The 18,718-nt window shown below is 38.1% G+C and overlaps 2 protein-coding genes across 3 annotated transcripts; one reads left to right on the forward strand and one right to left on the reverse strand.

Annotated features, from left to right (window-relative positions):
* Positions 1-2,302: 2,302 nt before the first annotated feature.
* On the reverse strand, positions 2,303-6,044 carry LOC124283820 (60S acidic ribosomal protein P2-like). Its single transcript, XM_046719843.1, has 4 exons — positions 5,909-6,044; positions 3,307-3,479; positions 3,027-3,122; positions 2,303-2,419 (listed from the first exon to the last, which is right to left on the reverse strand). Exons 2-4 carry the CDS (start codon positions 3,476-3,478, stop codon positions 2,349-2,351), a joined length of 339 nt encoding a protein of 112 aa, XP_046575799.1. The 5' UTR covers position 3,479; positions 5,909-6,044; the 3' UTR covers positions 2,303-2,348.
* A 1,485-nt stretch (positions 6,045-7,529) lies between these two features.
* On the forward strand, positions 7,530-14,412 carry LOC124283821 (mediator of RNA polymerase II transcription subunit 21-like). Of its 2 annotated transcripts, XM_046719844.1 has the most exons (4): positions 7,530-7,623; positions 9,190-9,304; positions 11,434-11,534; positions 13,783-14,412. In XM_046719844.1, exons 1-4 carry the CDS (start codon positions 7,582-7,584, stop codon positions 13,939-13,941), a joined length of 417 nt encoding a protein of 138 aa, XP_046575800.1. In that variant the 5' UTR covers positions 7,530-7,581; the 3' UTR covers positions 13,942-14,412. The 2 variants fall into 2 exon arrangements, with proteins under 2 accessions (XP_046575800.1, XP_046575801.1); XM_046719845.1 differs by lacking the exons at positions 7,530-7,623; positions 9,190-9,304 and adding an exon at positions 10,144-10,276.
* Positions 14,413-18,718: the final 4,306 nt, after the last annotated feature.

An 18,718-nucleotide genomic window follows, 5' to 3' on the forward strand; every position in this document is an offset into this window, starting at 1 on the left:
TGCTTTTCTCAATTGTTTTCACGCACACACCTCTTTCTCAAAAAGCTGTATCCGCCCCTGCAGATGGGACCGATCTCTGGGTCACGTACAAAATGTATTGGTCGAGGAGAACCAAGTGAGTTTAGTTTTACGCCGCACTCAGCAATATTCAAGCTATATGGCGGCGGTCGGTAAATATTCGAGTCTGGACCAGACAATCCAGTGATCAACAGCATGAGCATCGATCTGCAGAATTGGGAACTGATGACATGTGTCAACCAAGCCAGCGAGCCTGACCACCCTATCCCGTTAGTCGCCTCTTACGACAAGCATGGGTTACTGAAGGTTCATTCTAACCCGGATGTTCACGGGTAGAGCGAAGATGAGTTGAAGGGAGATGAAATAGGTTTTACCGTGGTGTTCAGGATTATTGCATAAATAATCTCTGACTGTTCTAGTAGGTTTCACAGAGATACCCAATGAAATAACATCGTTTATCACACGTCGCAAAGTTGACTCCAAGCCGGCCAGTCCTTCATCTCCTTAATGACGAACATCAGGCTAGGAAACAAAAGTACCACGTTTTGATACAAGGCGGCCCTCAGACAATCCACTGCCGCAGGCGGTTGAGTCTTTGAATTAAGAGATATGTCACATGGGTGAGTTAATAACCGAGAATAAACAACAGGCTTGCTGGAATTACTAATTGTATCCCGAGTTGTCATGAGTGAAGGTAAGCCCTAAGCCTCTAACTTATTGACACACCACCTTGATTTAGCTGGAGCATAGCGGACTGCGGCGTAGATCTAACGAGAGTGAGCGAGTATGGTGTTGCTTCACTGCCTCATTCGTTTGTGCAATGTGTAGTTGATGGATATGTTATCTTCCAAAATTATCTTTATCAGTTGATTAAGGGTAAGTGTGGGGCGGTTTAGCTTTAGGTTTGGTTGTCGTTTAACGCGGCACTTGGCAACATTCCAGCTATATGGTGTCGGTCTGTAATTAATCGAATCTGGACCACACAATCCAGTGACCAACAGCATGAGCTGTATGGTTTTACACCCTTTTAGCAACATTCCAGCAATATAACGGCGGTTGACACCAGAAATGGGCTTCACACATTGTAACCTCGTGGGGAATCGAACCGGGTCTTCAGCGTAACAGGCCAACGCTTTAACTACTGGTCCATCACACACCCAATCCCCTCTTTAAAGTAATCAAGTCACAAAATTGAGTGATTGACAACACAAGCAACATGTCATGCCCTCCTAATGGCACCTGGGGAACCATCCCAACGTGTGCTCCAACTTTGCAGTTACATGGCAGTGGAGTTTGACATTTTCTCTGTACTCATCAGAGGCAACAAATAAGAGCAGCGCTGATAAATAGTGGTCCGATATTCACAGGAAGCGTGATAAGAGATAACACCCTTGTTGTTCACATCATCTTCCCTGTCATTTCTGGAAGCAACTGTTCCTGGAGACTGGATGTATTGACCCCAAGTGTGATACTGAAGCGACTCTGGATTTTACCAAAGGGGTTGCATGGCTAAAAATAACTAGCATCAAGGTATATAGTCACAGACTGGGTCTTCCAGTACTGTTCCAAATTCATGGGCCAATTTCGAAGACATTTGGCAGAAATTTTAGATGTATTGCAGGGCCTATTACCAGTATTTAATGTGCCAGTCTGACAGATGTATTCTAGTTGTGATTGTAAACCAGAAACTGTTTCAACATAATTCTTTTTCAATCAATAATTGGGTAGCACCTATTTCATTTTGTGTTTAATTTTGAGTATCACCTTGAAAGGAATGCAACATATCTCCATGTTGAAGGCGCCGTGAGCGGATACACATAGCCAATCTTCCACACTTTAATTTTATTAAAATACTTCTATGGTCAAAAAGGATTTCAAAGACTGTCTGATATTCCAAATTCACTTTCATCAGGGTTTCATAAATTACTTCAAATTTGATAATATTCAAAAGATCATTTAAAGTACAACTTTCACTTCTACGTAAATTTGGTAAATCTACTCAAAGGAGTGCGAGGATATACAAAACCATTGAGCCCCATAAAACAGGGACAGATTCAACAGCAGTTTTTCGGATGCTGCTGGAATTTGGCCTCCATAGCTAGAGTGAATGAGTGAATTCAGTTTTACGCTGTTTTTAGCAAATATTCCAGCAGTATCTCAGTGTGGGGGGGAGAGGAGGACACCAGAAATGGGCTTCACACAAAGAATTCCCGTAGGGAATCGAACCGTGGCTCCATAGCTACAGTATGCTACACATGTACTTAAGCATGAAAAACACAAGAGATTTTGGTGGTTTGTTTTTTTACTTGAGTAAAATATACATTTAGGTTTTAGTCGAAGAGTCCGAAGCCCATGTCCTCGTCTTCTGACTCTGACTCTTCCTTCTTTTCCTCTTTCTTTGCTGAAAAGAAAGTAACATTTGTCAGTATAATATTATGCAAGTAATGATATCAGGGAATCAAGATAACGATGTAATCTTTCTACTTCACATTTTTAAAAAAGCTTTGAATGGCTGTTGTATAGTTTCTTGGAATTTTTCTGCAATATCATGGTAAGAGTAGTTTTGTTCAGTTTGTTGTTTGTTGCACTGAGCAATATTCAAGATGCATGACCAGAAAATCCAGTTATTGACACAAGCATCAATCTGCACAAATAGGATACAATTTATAACATGCATCAACAAAGTCAGTGAGCATGACCACCAGATCCTGTTAGTCGCCTCTTGTGACAAGCATGGGTTGTTAAGAAACTTCTAACCCAGATCTACATAGGTATGATGGAGGTTGTGTGGGGAGACTGGAATCTGTATCAAAACCTCCCACTCATGTAATTTAAGAAGTAGTCATCCGTAAAGTTCAGTACTGTATTTCCCAATTTCTAAAATACCACCCAAAGAATTGATAGGGACACTGGAATATTTCATACTGTGATACAGCCAGGGACAAGAGCTCATTGACAACAGCTGATCTTAACACGTTATTTTCAAAATGTACAATGACGATGGTTACCTTCAGCAGCAGCACCACCAGCTGCAGGCGTGGCACTGCCAGCTCCTCCAGCGGCAGCAACACCACCTGTTGGCACCGAGGCTAGCTTCTTCTGGCCTGAAATAAGATCGTATGACCTGTTAGTTCACTTTCTGGTAACCTGCCATTTTATGAACTTAAGTTGGTACATTGCACAGAAACATCACATTCAATTATCTATACAGTTACTTTTCATATTTCAAGGAACGCAGTGGTGGAATATCAGTGGCATTTGATCGAAAACACTTGTCAGATTAACTACCTTCTTCAATGAGCTCTTCAATGTTCTTCCCCTTCAGCTCACTGATCACTTTGGTGATCTTGTCTTTTTCGACCTCGATACCAACACTGCCGAGAATTTTTTCAATGTCTGCAGCAGATGGGTTGTTGCTGCCACCAAGGTTGGCTAGCAAGTAAGCGGCCACGTAACGCATTCTGAAATCAAGAAACCAGTTCATCACAACTACCACCAATACTCAAGGCATAATGAACTCTGACAAAATAATATTAATCCTCTCGGCTAGTTTCAGCCACTAATCTCAATTTTCTCATAAAGTCAGTTAAGCCCATACTCAATGTTTTTAACATCAAACTACTAACAACTTAGCCAGATGAACAAGTCTTATTGACATTCTCTGCAGATACCTTTCCAATGCAGAGGTTTTGTGATCATTCACTAGAAGCATATTTTTATGAGGAATTATTTTTATATTAGCTTTGGGTGTATGAACTGGGGAAAGAGCTTTCATTTAGTCCAAACCTGATTCTGATTTAGCTCTCAACTGTCTTATTATAGACAATGGGTAAGATTTCTTCCCATTCTCCCATCCCAAATAATATTTAAAAATTATATATACTAAAATGATTAAGAAAACTTAACACAACAATTACTAGATAACTCACAAAAATGACTAAAAGTCCAAAATTGAAGTTAGGGTTAGGGGAAAGGAAGGAACTCGGTTAGAATGCACTTTACCGGGCGCAGCCCTCGCTGCTCCCTCTACGATCCTTAGGGTTAGGGTATGGCATTCGTTACGATCCTTAGGGTTAGGGTTTAGGGTTAGGCACCCTTTACTATCCTTAGGGTTGGCACCCTTTACGATCCTTAGGGGTTAGGGTCAGGGAAACCCTGCAGCGCTAATTAATCTGAAAAAGTGCGCCCGGTAGAGTGCAGTACTCCCAGGAACTATTTCCATATATTATATACCAGATACTGTCTCTGTAGATAATAAATGTATCACTCCTAAAACGGCTCGGAAACTAGTAGTAAAGATTTCACGCCATACGTCATGTATGCCACTCTACATCACCCACGATAAACAGGTCGGGGAGAACCGCAAAACGACCTATAATAGTTAGATGGAGCTATAGTAGTTCAAACGAGCTATATGCCTAAAGGTCGATCGAGCTATAATAGCACATAAATGGAAGAGGCCCTTTAAGAACAACTTTCCGCACTGCGGTCATGGCATTGCTACACACGACTGGAATCGTTTTACCCATATTTGAAGCTTACTTGCACCACAAACCCGAAGCGTTTAGGATATATGAGCTGCTAAACTACCTAACCTATGGTGGGACACATTTATCCAATTCACGAATTCTGAATCTGTTTATTGATCAATAAATAAGGTCTATCCTTGTTTTGTATGGCGCATCTCGATGTGTTGTAGAAATTGTTAAGTATTTAGTAGTATGGTCATTGCAACTTTCGAGTACTGCTGTCATTTGGTCACATTCACTCATTCCATGCAATATGTTATCACCATCAATGTAATGCACTGACAGACGGGTCAATTCTTTTGCATTTTACCCATTCCGGGTGGAGGTAGTGTTCAACAAATTGAGTGCAGATAGTACTTATTGAAAAAATACACATTCAATATATTTATGAACATGTTGTGAATGTGTTGTTCTGCAATATAAGTACTATCTGAACTCAATTTGTTGAACACTATTGCCATTGCTTCGGATTCCATTGTGAATGGGTACAATGCAAGAATTTAGCCTTCTGTAAGTGCATTACACGTTATGGTGATAACCAATCCAGGGTAACATATATATATCTTGCATGGAATGAGTGAATGTGACCAAATGACAAGTACTTCCGAAGAGTTGCAATGACCATACTACTAAATACACAAACAATTTCACAACACATCCAGATGCGATACAAAACAAGGATAGACCTTATTTATTGATCAATACGCAACAGATTCAGAATTCGCGCGACGGATAAATGTGTCCCACACTGGGCTTGCATAGTTTTTTTGTTTATTCGTCTAACGGTAGTGGAAAACAAAAAATACACGTGTAACGAGTACTATTTCCAAAACCGGAAGTCATGCAATCGTCAAGTTCAGCTGTTCTGGCGAAGTGGGACCCCAAGTTTTGGGGTATATTTTCAGTTTTCAGGTGTGTTATATTGTCTCCCATGTAACTGTCCATAGGGTTAGGTAGTTTAGCAGCTTCATATATCACAAACGCTCGGGTTTGTGGTGCAAGTCGCTTCCAAATATGTGGTAAGACGATTCCAGTCGTGTAGCAATGCCATGACCGCAGTGCGAAAAGTTGTTCTTGATAAAGTCAAACACAACACACAAACATTTGGCACAACTTAATTGCGTCGTCGGTATTACGACATTTCATACTTTTGATATGATTGTGAAAACAAACTGCCTTGATCTATATGTTCGTCAGAGTGCTTCTCCCCAACCACGTGGTCCCCTTTGACTGGAATAAATGTCCCAAAATGCGACTATATCATTCAAATATCCAGAAACAACCCGAATATTTCCGTTTAGTGAATCTTTATTGCCTAACCGAATACGATCTTGGTATTATTTCACCTGATATGTGCTTACTTTTAAGTCTTTCGTAGACACGAAACGTAGTGCACGCCTTGATGAGATATCGTCAATGGCGGAAAGGCCAGATCGAGGCTGGTGCGACGTCATATCCGGAATTCTCGGTCATTTTCGTATTCAGTTTTACTAATAGTTGATGTTTTACTGCCTCTTTTATCAGTTGGTGTCAAAGTGAAATGGATAATCCTTCTAACTATTGTTTACATATTTCATAACGAATCTCTCTTCTTTAAGCGGCCGAGATCGGAAAATCGGCTATACTCCCTTTTGTGAATAACTGTCTTCACCACTACGGCCTCATGACATGTTGCTTTCACTCTTTCAGAAATTACTGATGTGTACAGTTGTAAAGATATTTAAAGATATTGTATCGTATATCAGTACGGTTTGTGAGACTAATATAAATAACTGAAAATACCTTAAAATAATTTCCGATATTCAAAGAAAAATGGCAGAGACATATTCTAATATATCTAAATGTGCTTTAATTTATAAGTATCAATAAAATAATTACAATCATATTGTACATAATCATATAAACTTATTCAAGATATCTTAAAATCAAAATACATATCCACAAACGCATTACATATATTATATTTCTAAAACCAAAATAAAGTTATCATTTATTATTTTGAGGATATCTTTACGACTTTATTTGGTCCGGGTTTTAGGCAGTTCCTATAGTAACTACAGGCTCACATACCGTGTGAATCCATCCTTAAAAAGAATAACATGATAAAGCCTGCTGATGTCTCCCCACTGTCGACTTACGTTTATTTTCCGTACAATCTTTGAAAGTCATTTAGAAGTTACAAACAAAAGGGAGAGCATTTGTGATATTTAGGAGTACATGCCTTAACATTTCTCATTCATCAGGTTATTTTGTTTCTCCTAATGTTTTACAACAATTTCTCAAATGCACGTGGTTGAATATTTGATAAAATATGTGTATCAGCAGAAACCATATTTAACGGTTTCTGGCCTTGACCCCGATAGTGACAATATCGTTGATGTTTGATGTTTGTTTTACGATGATGTCTGGAATCTGTACACATTCTTACTCTCCGACGACAATAGTAATCATCGGTAGAAGCTCACGCATTAATCTTCATGCTGAAATACTGCCGATGTGACTTAAAACCTTAACTCACTCATATACCTGGTGCAGGATGCGGACCAACATTCTGACAAATATGTTTTCTACTGAATATTCTTAACAAGCAAGTTTCTCTGTTTCAGAAACAACAACATTCAAACAGGTCAAATCCTCCTGCTATTCGAAAATATATACATATGAACACATTGTGGTTCTTGAGAGGCATTTAGAATTTGGTGTTTAAGTAAAACGCAAATATACAATTACAAAAGTTTTCATCCACAATATTTTCGTTTTGTGTGAACATTTTGTTTTACTTGACGTTACCGGTTGACATTTATATGAGCGTGGACAACCAATCTATTTTTTGGATTCCCTGGTGAAACAAATCATGTTGATTCCGGCTGACAAGATTAAAATACAGTCTCTAGAATAAACATTTTCAACTTTGAGATTTAAGAAAGTGTGCGCCAAGGACAAAATCTCATGAAGGAGATCCAGAGTGTGGTGACTCCAATGGTTATCGACTAAAACATCTGATATCTTATTTTCATGAAGTACACCGTGCACGATGGCGGACAGGCTGACACAGTTGCAGGATGCTGTGAATCAGGTATGAATGGTGAACAAAAAGTACGAGCATGAATCGCGCCACGTTTTGCAAACAATAAGTTTTGCCCATCTCGTGGTAAATGCAGAATATGCACATAATTTTCTGACGCGTCTGTGACATATTCCGCTGCAAATATGAACATCGTTTTATTGAGTTTATTCAAAACTCTTAGGTGGCTGTTAGATCAATAACCATCCCTACCTGGCTTCCCTACTAGAAAACAGAAAGTGTACGTGACACTTTTTTTAAGTGTACTGTTGAACATGAATCATACACTGTGTCAATAGTTAAGAATAATTTGTGTCTTCATCCCTAAGTCTAAACAGCATGGGTCATTGTCATAATAAAAAGTTCAGATTATTGTGGTCCCTACTGAATCATTTGTAAGTTGTTTCATTAAAAAGGAAATAAGTACACTAACTGACAATGTGCATTACCACATGTGGAGTTTGTTAAGTGAACTTGAACTTATTTTGTAAATTAATAAATGACAGATTTAGTTAGGTTATTTGTAGACGGTCCCATCAATAAAAAACTGTGGTGAAGAAAATTCCACAACTCCAAACAAGTCAACTCTCACCGTTTTGCCGTAAGTTTCGTGTTCTTGTAAAGAAAATCCCATTCACTCAGCCAGCATGCTAAATGTCACATTTTTATGTAATTTAAGTACTTTCTAAATATTGCTATATGATGTTTTCATCTCAAATAACAACCATTTCCGATTGCTTGGAGCTATAAAACCTAAGCCAAAATACAGTGAAAACTATTTTAAAAAACATTTCCGGTTGACAGCTATGCAAAAGATGCGAGTACTATATGTGTATTATAGAAATGAACTAAAGTGTGCCATTGGCTCATTAACACTTTTTCCTTTGTGCAGGAATATTTCAGTATATACAAACTACCTACAAAGATAGACCTTTTCGTGCTAGAAGCACAATAGGTTGATTTTCATGTGAATGCTTTCTGGTCAATGACAAGCTAGCTAAATGATGTCCATTCTGTGAGAAGGGGCGGTGGGGTAGTCTAGTGGTTAAAGCGTTGGCTCGTCACGCCGAAGACCCGGGTTCGAATTCCCACATGGGTACAATGAGTGAAGCCCATTTCTGGTGTCCCCTGCCTTGATATTACTGGAATATTGCTAAAAGCGGTGTAAAACCAAACTCAGTCAGTCTGTGAGAAAATTTGGACAGTGTTTTTGCACATGCTGCAGAGTTATCTCCCTTGCCAAGTCACCACTGTGGACTGGACAAATGAATAAGTTCTAAACGGTCGATTTCTGCTTTCTTACTGTACTTAACAGTACATGTATCTGCAATTGTCATACTATTAAAATATTTTTGTGTTCCCTTTTTAAGATACCAGTAAATCCATGATAAAAACCTTGGAGAGTGCCTTTATATTAAGCCGCTCTATTGAGTTGAATCTAATTTTATTTAAACTTCAAACTATACTATCATTTAAACAGACACTCTCCTCTTTAAATGTATCAAGATTGTGTTATTTTGGGAATGTTTGTTATATTGCATTGTAATGTTCATCTAATTTGAAATGTTTACTCTTCAGCAAGCTGACAACTTCTGTAACAGTATTGGTATTTTACAACAATGTGCTCAACCAAGTCCATTCCCAAACTTTGAAAAACCAAGTGGAAAGTCATCACCCGTTCCCCCTCAGGATGGTATGTTATTTTTATTTTTAAATGCAAATATATATTTGTTTATTCTTGTTAAATGCTACACACTGGACCAGTCAGTCTGGGGACTGATGTCATGAGCATTGATCTGTGCAACTGAGATATGACGACATTGCAGGGAATGGTCTGAACTGACTGTGATGCCTGACCTTATAGGACATGGGCCTGCAAGCTCTGCATTGTTTAAGAAAATTTGAAATTCTACTGGAAACTGTAATGAAACGGATTTATTCTTATGAACAAGGACTAGACTTTGTGTTTCTCCTTTTCATTAACTAGATTGTCAAATAAGTTTCGCCCATTTCTGGTGTCCCCTGCCGTGATGTTGCTGGAATATTGCTAAAAGCGGCGTGAAACCAAACTCAGTCAGTCAAGCCCATTTCTGGTGTCCCCTGCCTTGATATTGCTGGAATATTGCTAAAAGCGGTGTAAAACCAAACTCAGTCAGTCTGTGAGAAAATTTGGACAGTGTTTTTGCACATGCTGCAGAGTTATCTCCCTTGCCAAGTCACCACTGTGGACTGGACAAATGAATAAGTTCTAAACGGTCGATTTCTGCTTTCTTACTGTACTTAACAGTATCTGTATCTGCAATTGTCATACTATTAAAATATTTTTGTGTTCCCTTTTTAAGATACCAGTAAATCCATGATAAAAACCTTGGAGAGTGCCTTTATATTAAGCCGCTCTATTGAGTTGAATCTAATTTTATTTAAACTTCAAACTATACTATCATTTAAACAGACACTCTCCTCTTTAAATGTATCAAGATTGTGTTATTTTGGGAATGTTTGTTATATTGCATTGTAATGTTCATCTAATTTGAAATGTTTACTCTTCAGCAAGCTGACAACTTCTGTAACAGTATTGGTATTTTACAACAATGTGCTCAACCAAGTCCATTCCCAAACTTTGAAAAACCAAGTGGAAAGTCATCACCCGTTCCCCCTCAGGATGGTATGTTATTTTTATGTTTAAATGCAAATAAATATTTGTTTATTCTTGTTAAATGCTACGCACTGGACCAGTCAGTCTGGGGACTGATGTCATGAGCATTGATCTGTGCAACTGAGATATGACGACATTGCAGGGAATGGTCTGAACTGACTGTGATGCCTGACCTTATAGGACATGGGCCTGCAAGCTCTGCATTGTTTAAGAAAATTTGAAATTCTACTGGAAACTGTAATGAAACGGATTTATTCTTATGAACAAGGACTAGACTTTGTGTTTCTCCTTTTCATTAACTAGATTGTCAAATAAGTTTCGCCCATTTCTGGTGTCCCCTGCCGTGATGTTGCTGGAATATTGCTAAAAGCGGCGTAAAACCAAACTCAGTCAGTCAGTCAGTCAGTCAGTCAAAAAGTTTCATCTTCATTCGGCATATTGGAATTAGTCTGCAGTTCTGTTTAATATCAATTTATTAACTAGAAGTGATAGAGTGGCTGTGATAAGGAGATCTCTATGAGGGTAACATTTCAGGTCAATGCTTGAGCATGAAGACAGTTACAAAATAATTATTTGTACCCATTTAATAAGTAAACATAATGGAGTAAACCTTAAGCACAAGAAATGACTATCTGCTGAAAGCATACCAGTTGCTTTTGAGGCAGGTAGGAGAGAGTTCATAAATGTCCCCCTATGTCAATGTGCATCACAATTTATTTCAAATCATGCAGATGAAATAGTGCAGAAAATATCATTTCTTAATCTCAAAACTTATCACACCATAAATAACCAGGTAGACTTTTCTGAGCTGTGTCCCTGTGAAGAACTAACTACCTAACAATTTACAACAAGCTTTGGATATTCAGCAGCAGTTGTTAAGATGACAGGCAAAAAGTCACAAGATGTTTTAATTCCTTGTGTTCATAGTCATGATTCAGGGGTTGAAAAATACCATAGCCCGACGCTTGGGTCGAGTGGAATTCTCCAGTCGGTCAAGTAAATATCCACAATAAACTTTACTGTGGTACAGTAGTGCTAAACTACTGAATTGTTTTGATATATGTATTTTGATGATGAAATAAAAATGCAATTGCTACCAACTCAAATTGTTAACTGTGGTCAAGTGAAATTATTATTTGGTCAACCTATGATTCTATATTTGACAGATTACGCAGTATTGTTCTCGAAGCTGATAGCCCGCACAGCCAAGGACATCGATGTCCTCATTGACTCGCTGCCCAATGAAGACTCCTCCTATGATCTGCAGGTAGGCAGGCCTAAAAACTTGTATCCACATTGTATCTTGTTAACTGGTCCAAAGGACTTTTCGAGTTTTGTAATGAGTACATTTACAATCATTTGCTGAGTTTAATAGCACCTGTAAAAGTCGTTAAAGACAATCTCATTAAAAATCTCTTTTACTCTGATAAGATACTTTTCTGTATGCAAATATGAGGTAACCTCAACACAAGGTAGTGAAGCCAATCAAACTTCAGTTGGTGTAGCTCAACAGGTCCAAAGGGCCACTTGTGACAAGGAAATTTACCGTTATTTTCCAATCAAAATAGGACGTTTAAAACAGCCGAAAAGATAATCTCATTAAAGTCAGACCTTCTACACTTATACCACTCTGGGTCGAGATTAAGGTCACCTTCACAGGAGGTCGGGTCAGGTGAAATTAAGGGTCACATGCAACCACAAAAAACAAACATAATTAAAACACAATTATCACTTATTCATGACATATAATATACATTGCTGTTTGTGAAAAAACAAATAAACAAATATTATAACTGTACAATGGAATCAAGAGTGCAATATTTTGTACTTGGGTTTACTGCCATCAAACGAAGCACCCGGGAGACCGACGCCAGTCAGAGTGGGTGGGTGTGCACTCAAGTGTAGCCTAGTGGTTAAAAGGCTTTCATTGGCTGGTTCGGGTTGTTCCCCACGCCAATGGGCTTATTTTGTGTGTCTGTATATAGCTAAAAGATTTGTTTGATTGGCATTTTAGAGGGCTTATTGTATGTATGTGAGAAGATTTGTTTGATTGGCATTTTAGAAGTATGGTGAGTAATAAGAAAGTAAGATTCTTTATGGATAACAACTTCTTTTTTTGTATATGATGTGACGTTTCGGTATGGATTCTTATACATTTGAGTGACAATGGTATAAGAATCAATACTGAAACGTCTCATCATATACAATAAAAGAAGTTGTTATCCATAAAGAATGTTTATAGAGATGTTGGGTTTTGTAAATACATGCTCTCTGCATTTGCGTTCGATCCAATCAACAAATACTGAGATGGTGAACTACTGCATGGCTGGAAACTGTCGTTCGTCCAAGCAGAGACCATATAATAGATATTGCTGGGGTGAAATTAGTGAATCGTTTGAGCTCTGATTTCGCGGGAGTTTTTTCATCGCGTTATTTTTCAACTTTATAAGTTGAATTTGCATTTTGATAATTTGTGTCTGTTAGTCCATACCGAAAGGTATCAGAATCTGCAAAGTTGTGTTTTGCGTTGCATGTGACCTTTAAGCAAACTTTGACCTACCAATCAAAATGAATAATGTGGGTCAGTCAAATGTCAGCTTTCTAAGATACTTCTTGTGTTTCTTTACCACCATAATACAATGTCTGCCAAACAAATTTGCTATACCCTTCTTATGGTGTAGATATCTTGACACTCACAAATGATAGGGTGAAAAACACACCAATATGATAGTGCTGCATGCTAATACCTGCTGTTTTGAAGGGTTACTGAAAATCAATATTCTTCAGGGGTCTATTTAAGTAATAAATATTTACGGACATAACTAGGTAGAAGCAGCAGGGACTAGAGTCTGTTTGCAGTGAAAGCGTACCGATGAATTTGACTTTAAACAAAAAAGTAAATCAAATAAAGTGAAATTAAGATTGCGAATCCTCATAACTTTACCTTGCCAGTTCAACATAAAATCTCAGAATTTTATGTAACTTAGAATAAAAGTTGTTTAACAAACAATCATAATTTCAAATCGCTATTATTGGTTTGCATTACAAGGGGTATGCACATTAAATGAAACCCCGAGAACCAGAAGGGTTGGTTTCTATGGTAGTCTAAGTTAACGCTCATCTCGCACCTCACATGCATTTGTTTCACTGTTCCAACTACTGCGCATACCCCATTGTAATACAAACCAATAATAACGATTAGTTAAATAAAATTCTGAGATTTTTATGTTAAACTGGCAAGGTAAAGTTATGAGGATTCGCAATCTTAATTTCACTTTATTTGATTTACTGAATAAAATTCTGAGATTTAAATATTTAATGGCAAGGTAGAATTATAAGGATTCGCAAACTTAATTTCACTATATTTGGTTTACTTTTTTGTTTAACGTGAAATTCATTGGTACTTTTTCACTGCAAACAGACTATAGTGAAATATAGATTACACTAGTCTTCTAGATGAGACATTTAAAAAAGATACATGATTTAATCTGGAGTTTGCTTATGTATGTTTCCAGACAGCTAGTCTAAGGAAGTTAGAGGTTGAGAACCAAGACGCAGCGCGGAAGTTGGAGGACGTTGTACATCGGGGCGAGGTGCTGCTGAAGCAGATACAGCAGGCCCTGCATGACATCGCACAGGCGCAGCTGTCGTGTCAGGCCATGGAGACCACGTGACGTGTGGCGATATTTCCAGGTCGGGGCGCCACGTGATGCAGGATGCTGGTCATCGGGAACATTTACAGTATGAGTGACACTGCCATGTCTTACAGTACTTGGTGAAAGAACTGTTTTTGAAGATATTCATCTTGACTGGCAAAAATGTGGATTCAAGGCTACATTTTTAGATTATCATAGGTCAACGTATGAAAACTCTTCACAGTTTCAAAGTCGAATGCAGCGGAACTGAACATTTGTTGATGTTGATAAATCCAGTCACTCAGAGAAAATAGTGAAAATACTGCCATTTTCATATCATGAATGTGTGTATTTTTTATTTGAAGGAAATTTGAATATTCCGAGTGGCTTCCAAAGTAACATGGTGGATCTCTGTACATGTTGGAAGATAGTAAATAGAACTTTCTCAAATGATATTCTGTAAATGATTAGAATTTATGAAAATAAAATTTAGGTGAGAATGTCTTTCCATAACCCTGGTATCTTTGAGACGGTATGGTTGAATATCACAACAAAACTACAATAGTATGGTCTCCTTACAGTCAAACACTATTGTGTCCAAGTTGAAGGAAAGCACTTTCATACTTCAAGTTATAAAAGGTTTTGACCCAACAATGTAATCACTGAGCAGGAATATACAGGGACTAAGCTTTTACTTAAAGACTCTCATACATGTGCGGGGCGGTGGGGTAGTCTAGTGGTTAAAGCGTTGGCTTGTCACACGCCGAAGACCCGGGTTCGAATCCCCACATGGGTACAATGAGTGAAGCCCATTTCTGGTGTCCCCCGCCGTGGTATTGCTGGAATATTGCTAAAAAAGCGGCGTAAAACCAAACTCACTCACTCATACATGTGCACATCAGAGTTCATCAGAGCTAAACACATTCTTGTGTGACTATATAACATAAGGGACGGTGGGGTAGTCAGATGGTTAAAGCTATCACTCGTCACGCCGAAGACCTGGGTTCGATTCCCTACATGGGTACAATGTGTCAAGCCCATTTCTAGTGTCCCCAGCTGCTCTAGAAATTCTACAAAATTTAAAGAAAATTCATTAAAATTTGGATATATAGACAATAGCATATATTTTCGTTGATTAAATACATTATCGGCCTTCACTTACCTCCCATTCATTAAATTTTATGACATATTTGAACTGGAATCATTGCAAGTAACAGTTTGGAAATATGCTGTAGGAGGTTTGTGAAATTAAAGCTTCACTCTTGATAAGTGTCATATTATCTTTCTCAGAATCCATCATGATTTGAAGTATTTAGTTGACTACTAATATAATGGTCAAACTACTAATTTTGATCCTTGAAACTACTATTTACAACACTTTGGGGTTGGCATCTCTGGTAATGTTTCTAGGGTTGTTGGCACCATACCCAGCTGTCAGTTTTGCCAGCAGTAAAATTTCTGATACCTACATCACCTAAGGCTTTCCACTCTGTGTTAATATAACTGTTATACTGTTAAAGACTGACTGAGTTTGGTTTTACGCCGCTTTTAGCAATATTCCAGCAACATCACGGTGGGGGACACCAGAAATGGGCTTCACACATAGTACCCATGTGGGGATTCAAACCTGGGTCTTCGGTGTGACGAGCCAACCCTTTAACCATTAGGCTACCCAACCGCCCCTACTGTTAAAGAAGCATTGAACCCAGCTCATTCTCATTACACATCCCTTCAGATAGGTTTTGAAGTTTTTCTCAGACCACTTGTCAAGGAAGGGTTCTAGATTTGGCAAATACAGTAAATATGGAATATTTACTTTGTTCAATCATGTCTGTGTATTTTGTGTTGTGAAAATTAATACCGTAATTCATGAAATTAATGCAAGAATTATGAGTGTCCTTCACTTGTATTAATAAAAAGACACATTTCTATGTTTTACATTTTGAAATATGGAGTTATGTTGTGTTTACTGTACATGGAAGGAAACAATGGAATATATAACCAGGTTCAGAATGAAACACAAGGTTTTGAAGCACCTTGCCAGTTGTCAAGTTGTTTACACAAGTTGACCAAGCAGTTGACACAGGAACTAAGAGTGAGGGCACTTTATTCTTGGTAACTTTATAAAATGTTTTGCTGTCTACAAAAATAGAGTTGGATGGGTTGCCTTGTGTTTAAAGCTTTCTATATGCCAAAGTTCGATTCCCCACATAGGTACAATGTATGAAGCCCATTTCTGGTGTCCCAGTCGTGATGTTGCTGAAATATTGCTAAAGGCGGTGTAAACTAAACCCACTCACTCACTACTAGAGCTGTGACGATGTATCATTGTATCAAAATCGCCATACTTTATCTAACGATAAATATATCGATACTTTTTTTCGTGTCGTGATATGCATCGTTGCTTATTGCCAATTTTCACTGGAAATTAACGGTTATTTCAAAATTAACACTGTTACTTGCTATCAAAATATATTTTTAAAGAAAATAACGAAAGATAGCGTTTGGCGATATGCATCGAATCGAATCGTATCGTTCCAAAATATCGCGATACGATTCGTTTCGTGAAATGTCTGTATCGTCACACCTCTACTCACTACCAAAATTATGCTTACCTACATAATACAAACGTCAGCGATGAAAACATAACACTTGTTAACTATACTCAAAGGAGTGTACTACCTCGGAACCTGCATTCTTCATAGTCGGGCGTAGCTACCATTATGAAAAAAAGCCCGGGCTTACACATGATTTTGAAAAGTTGGGCAAGCCTGCAACACTAACAAACTATAAAGCTTTGCAACTTATCGGGCTTACACGAAAATACTGGCTTGCTGGCTTACTAGTTGTTAATATGCCTTATCTGGGCTTTCCTGGTTTTGGTATTTCATGTAGTTGAGATCATGTGTGAAGCAGCTGAACTTAGTTTGTGAAGATGGCAAATAAAGTTATTCACACAAACTGCTATCATCCCATACCATATCATGGAATTCTTTGTCTCCAGTCTTAATGTTGAGGGTTGGTGGTTAAAGCTCTGGCTGGTCGAATCCCACATGGGTACAATGTGTGAAGCCCATTTCTGGTGTTTCTGCCATGATATTGCTGGGATATTGCTAAAAGCGGCATCAAAACAAACTCACTCCACACATTCAATGTTAATTTTGTCATTTTTGTTTTCTTTATATTTTCATAAAGTTCGATTCCCCACATAGGTACAATGTATGAAGCCCATTTCTGGTGTCCCAGTCGTGATGTTACTGAAATATTGCTAAAGGCGGTGTAAACTAAACCCACTCACTCACTACTAGAGCTGTGACGATGTATCATTGTATCAAAATCGCCATACTTTATCTAACGATAAATATATCGATACTTTTTTTCGTGTCGTGATATGCATCGTTGCTTATTGCCAATTTTCACTGGAAATTAACGGTTATTTCAAAATTAACACTGTTACTTGCTATCAAAATATATTTTTAGAGAAAATAACGAAAGATAGCGTTTATGATATGCATCGAATCGAATCGTATCGTTCCAAAATATCGCGATACGATTCGTTTCTGTGAAATGTCTGTATCGTCACACCTCTACTCACTACCAAAATTATGCTTACCTACATAATACAAACGTCAGCGATGAAAACATAACACTTGTTAACTATACTCAAAGGAGTGTACTACCTCGGAACCTGCATTCTTCATAGTCGGGCGTAGCTACCATTATGAAAAAAAGCCCGGGCTTACACATGATTTTGAAAAGTTGGGCAAGCCCGCAACACTAACAAACTATAAAGCTTTGCAACTTATCGGGCTTACACGAAAATACTGGCTTGCTGGCTTACTAGTTGTTAATATGCCTTATCTGGGCTTTCCTGGTTTTGGTATTTCATGTAGTTGAGATCATGTGTGAAGCAGCTGAACTTAGTTTGTGAAGATGGCAAATAAAGTTATTCACACAAACTGCTATCATCCCATACCATATCATGGAATTCTTTGTCTCCAGTCTTAATGTTGAGGGTTGGTGGTTAAAGCTCTGGCTGGTCCGAATCCCCACATGGGTACAATGTGTGAAGCCCATTTCTGGTGTTTCTGCCATGATATTGCTGGGATATTGCTAAAAGCGGCATCAAAACAAACTCACTCACACATTCAATGTTAATTTTGTCATTTTTTGTTTTCTTTATATTTTTCATAAATTACTCTTTTTACATATTGTTTTTGCTACATGCTTTTTGTTCATAATGGGGGCGGTGGGGTAGCCTAGTGGTTAAAGCGTTGTCACGTCACTCCGAATTCTATTCCCCACATGGGTACAATGTGTGAAGCCCATTTCTGGTGTCCCCCGTCGTGATATTGCTGGAATATTGCTAAAAGCTGCGTAAAACTAAACTCACTAAATCACTTGTTCATAAAGCGCTTTAGGCAAGGGTTGAGGCGTGTGAAAATTTGGTAAAGCAGTATTGTCATGAAGTTCTGAGTTCCCCAGAGACCATGGTTCATAGGGGAGGTCACATGCTTCTTTTCCTGACCCAGAGGAAGACACTTGAGGAAATCCGGTTAGAAATATTAAATAGGTTACATTATCTGTGCATAGACGGAAACATTTAAATTTATTTTTAAACGACTTCATAACCATTTAAACACATGATATTTATTTACATAACCGACATTTTAGTTAAAGGAGAAATATCCTATATGGCATGTAACTTCCGTTTTTATGTTAATAAGATCAATTCTTTATGTTGGCTTGCTGACGCCTTCACATTGATACGATTGGGATTTTATACAAAAGTTATGAAAATATGGTGTTTTTGTTT

The sequence above is a fragment of the Haliotis rubra genome, unplaced genomic scaffold (assembly GCF_003918875.1).
Source record: "Haliotis rubra isolate DU_JTF1 unplaced genomic scaffold, ASM391887v1 Scf322, whole genome shotgun sequence".
Taxonomy (NCBI): Eukaryota; Metazoa; Mollusca; class Gastropoda; order Lepetellida; family Haliotidae; genus Haliotis; species Haliotis rubra.

Bases quoted from the DNA above. Each gene is read 5' to 3' on its own strand.
- LOC124283820 (XM_046719843.1), bottom strand. From the start codon at position 3,478: ATGCGTTACGTGGCCGCTTACTTGCTAGCCAACCTTGGTGGCAGCAAC. The intron at 3,123-3,306 runs GTAGTTAATCTG...ATCTTATTTCAG, and splicing joins TGAAGAGCTCATTGAAGAAG to GCCAGAAGAAGCTAGCCTCG. The intron at 2,420-3,026 runs GTAACCATCGTC...CTTTCTTTTCAG, and splicing joins TGGTGGTGCTGCTGCTGAAG to CAAAGAAAGAGGAAAAGAAG.
- LOC124283821 (XM_046719844.1), top strand. From the start codon at position 7,582: ATGGCGGACAGGCTGACACAGTTGCAGGATGCTGTGAATCAG. The intron at 7,624-9,189 runs GTATGAATGGTG...TTTACTCTTCAG, and splicing joins TGCAGGATGCTGTGAATCAG to CAAGCTGACAACTTCTGTAA. The intron at 11,535-13,782 runs GTAGGCAGGCCT...GTATGTTTCCAG, and splicing joins ACTCCTCCTATGATCTGCAG to ACAGCTAGTCTAAGGAAGTT.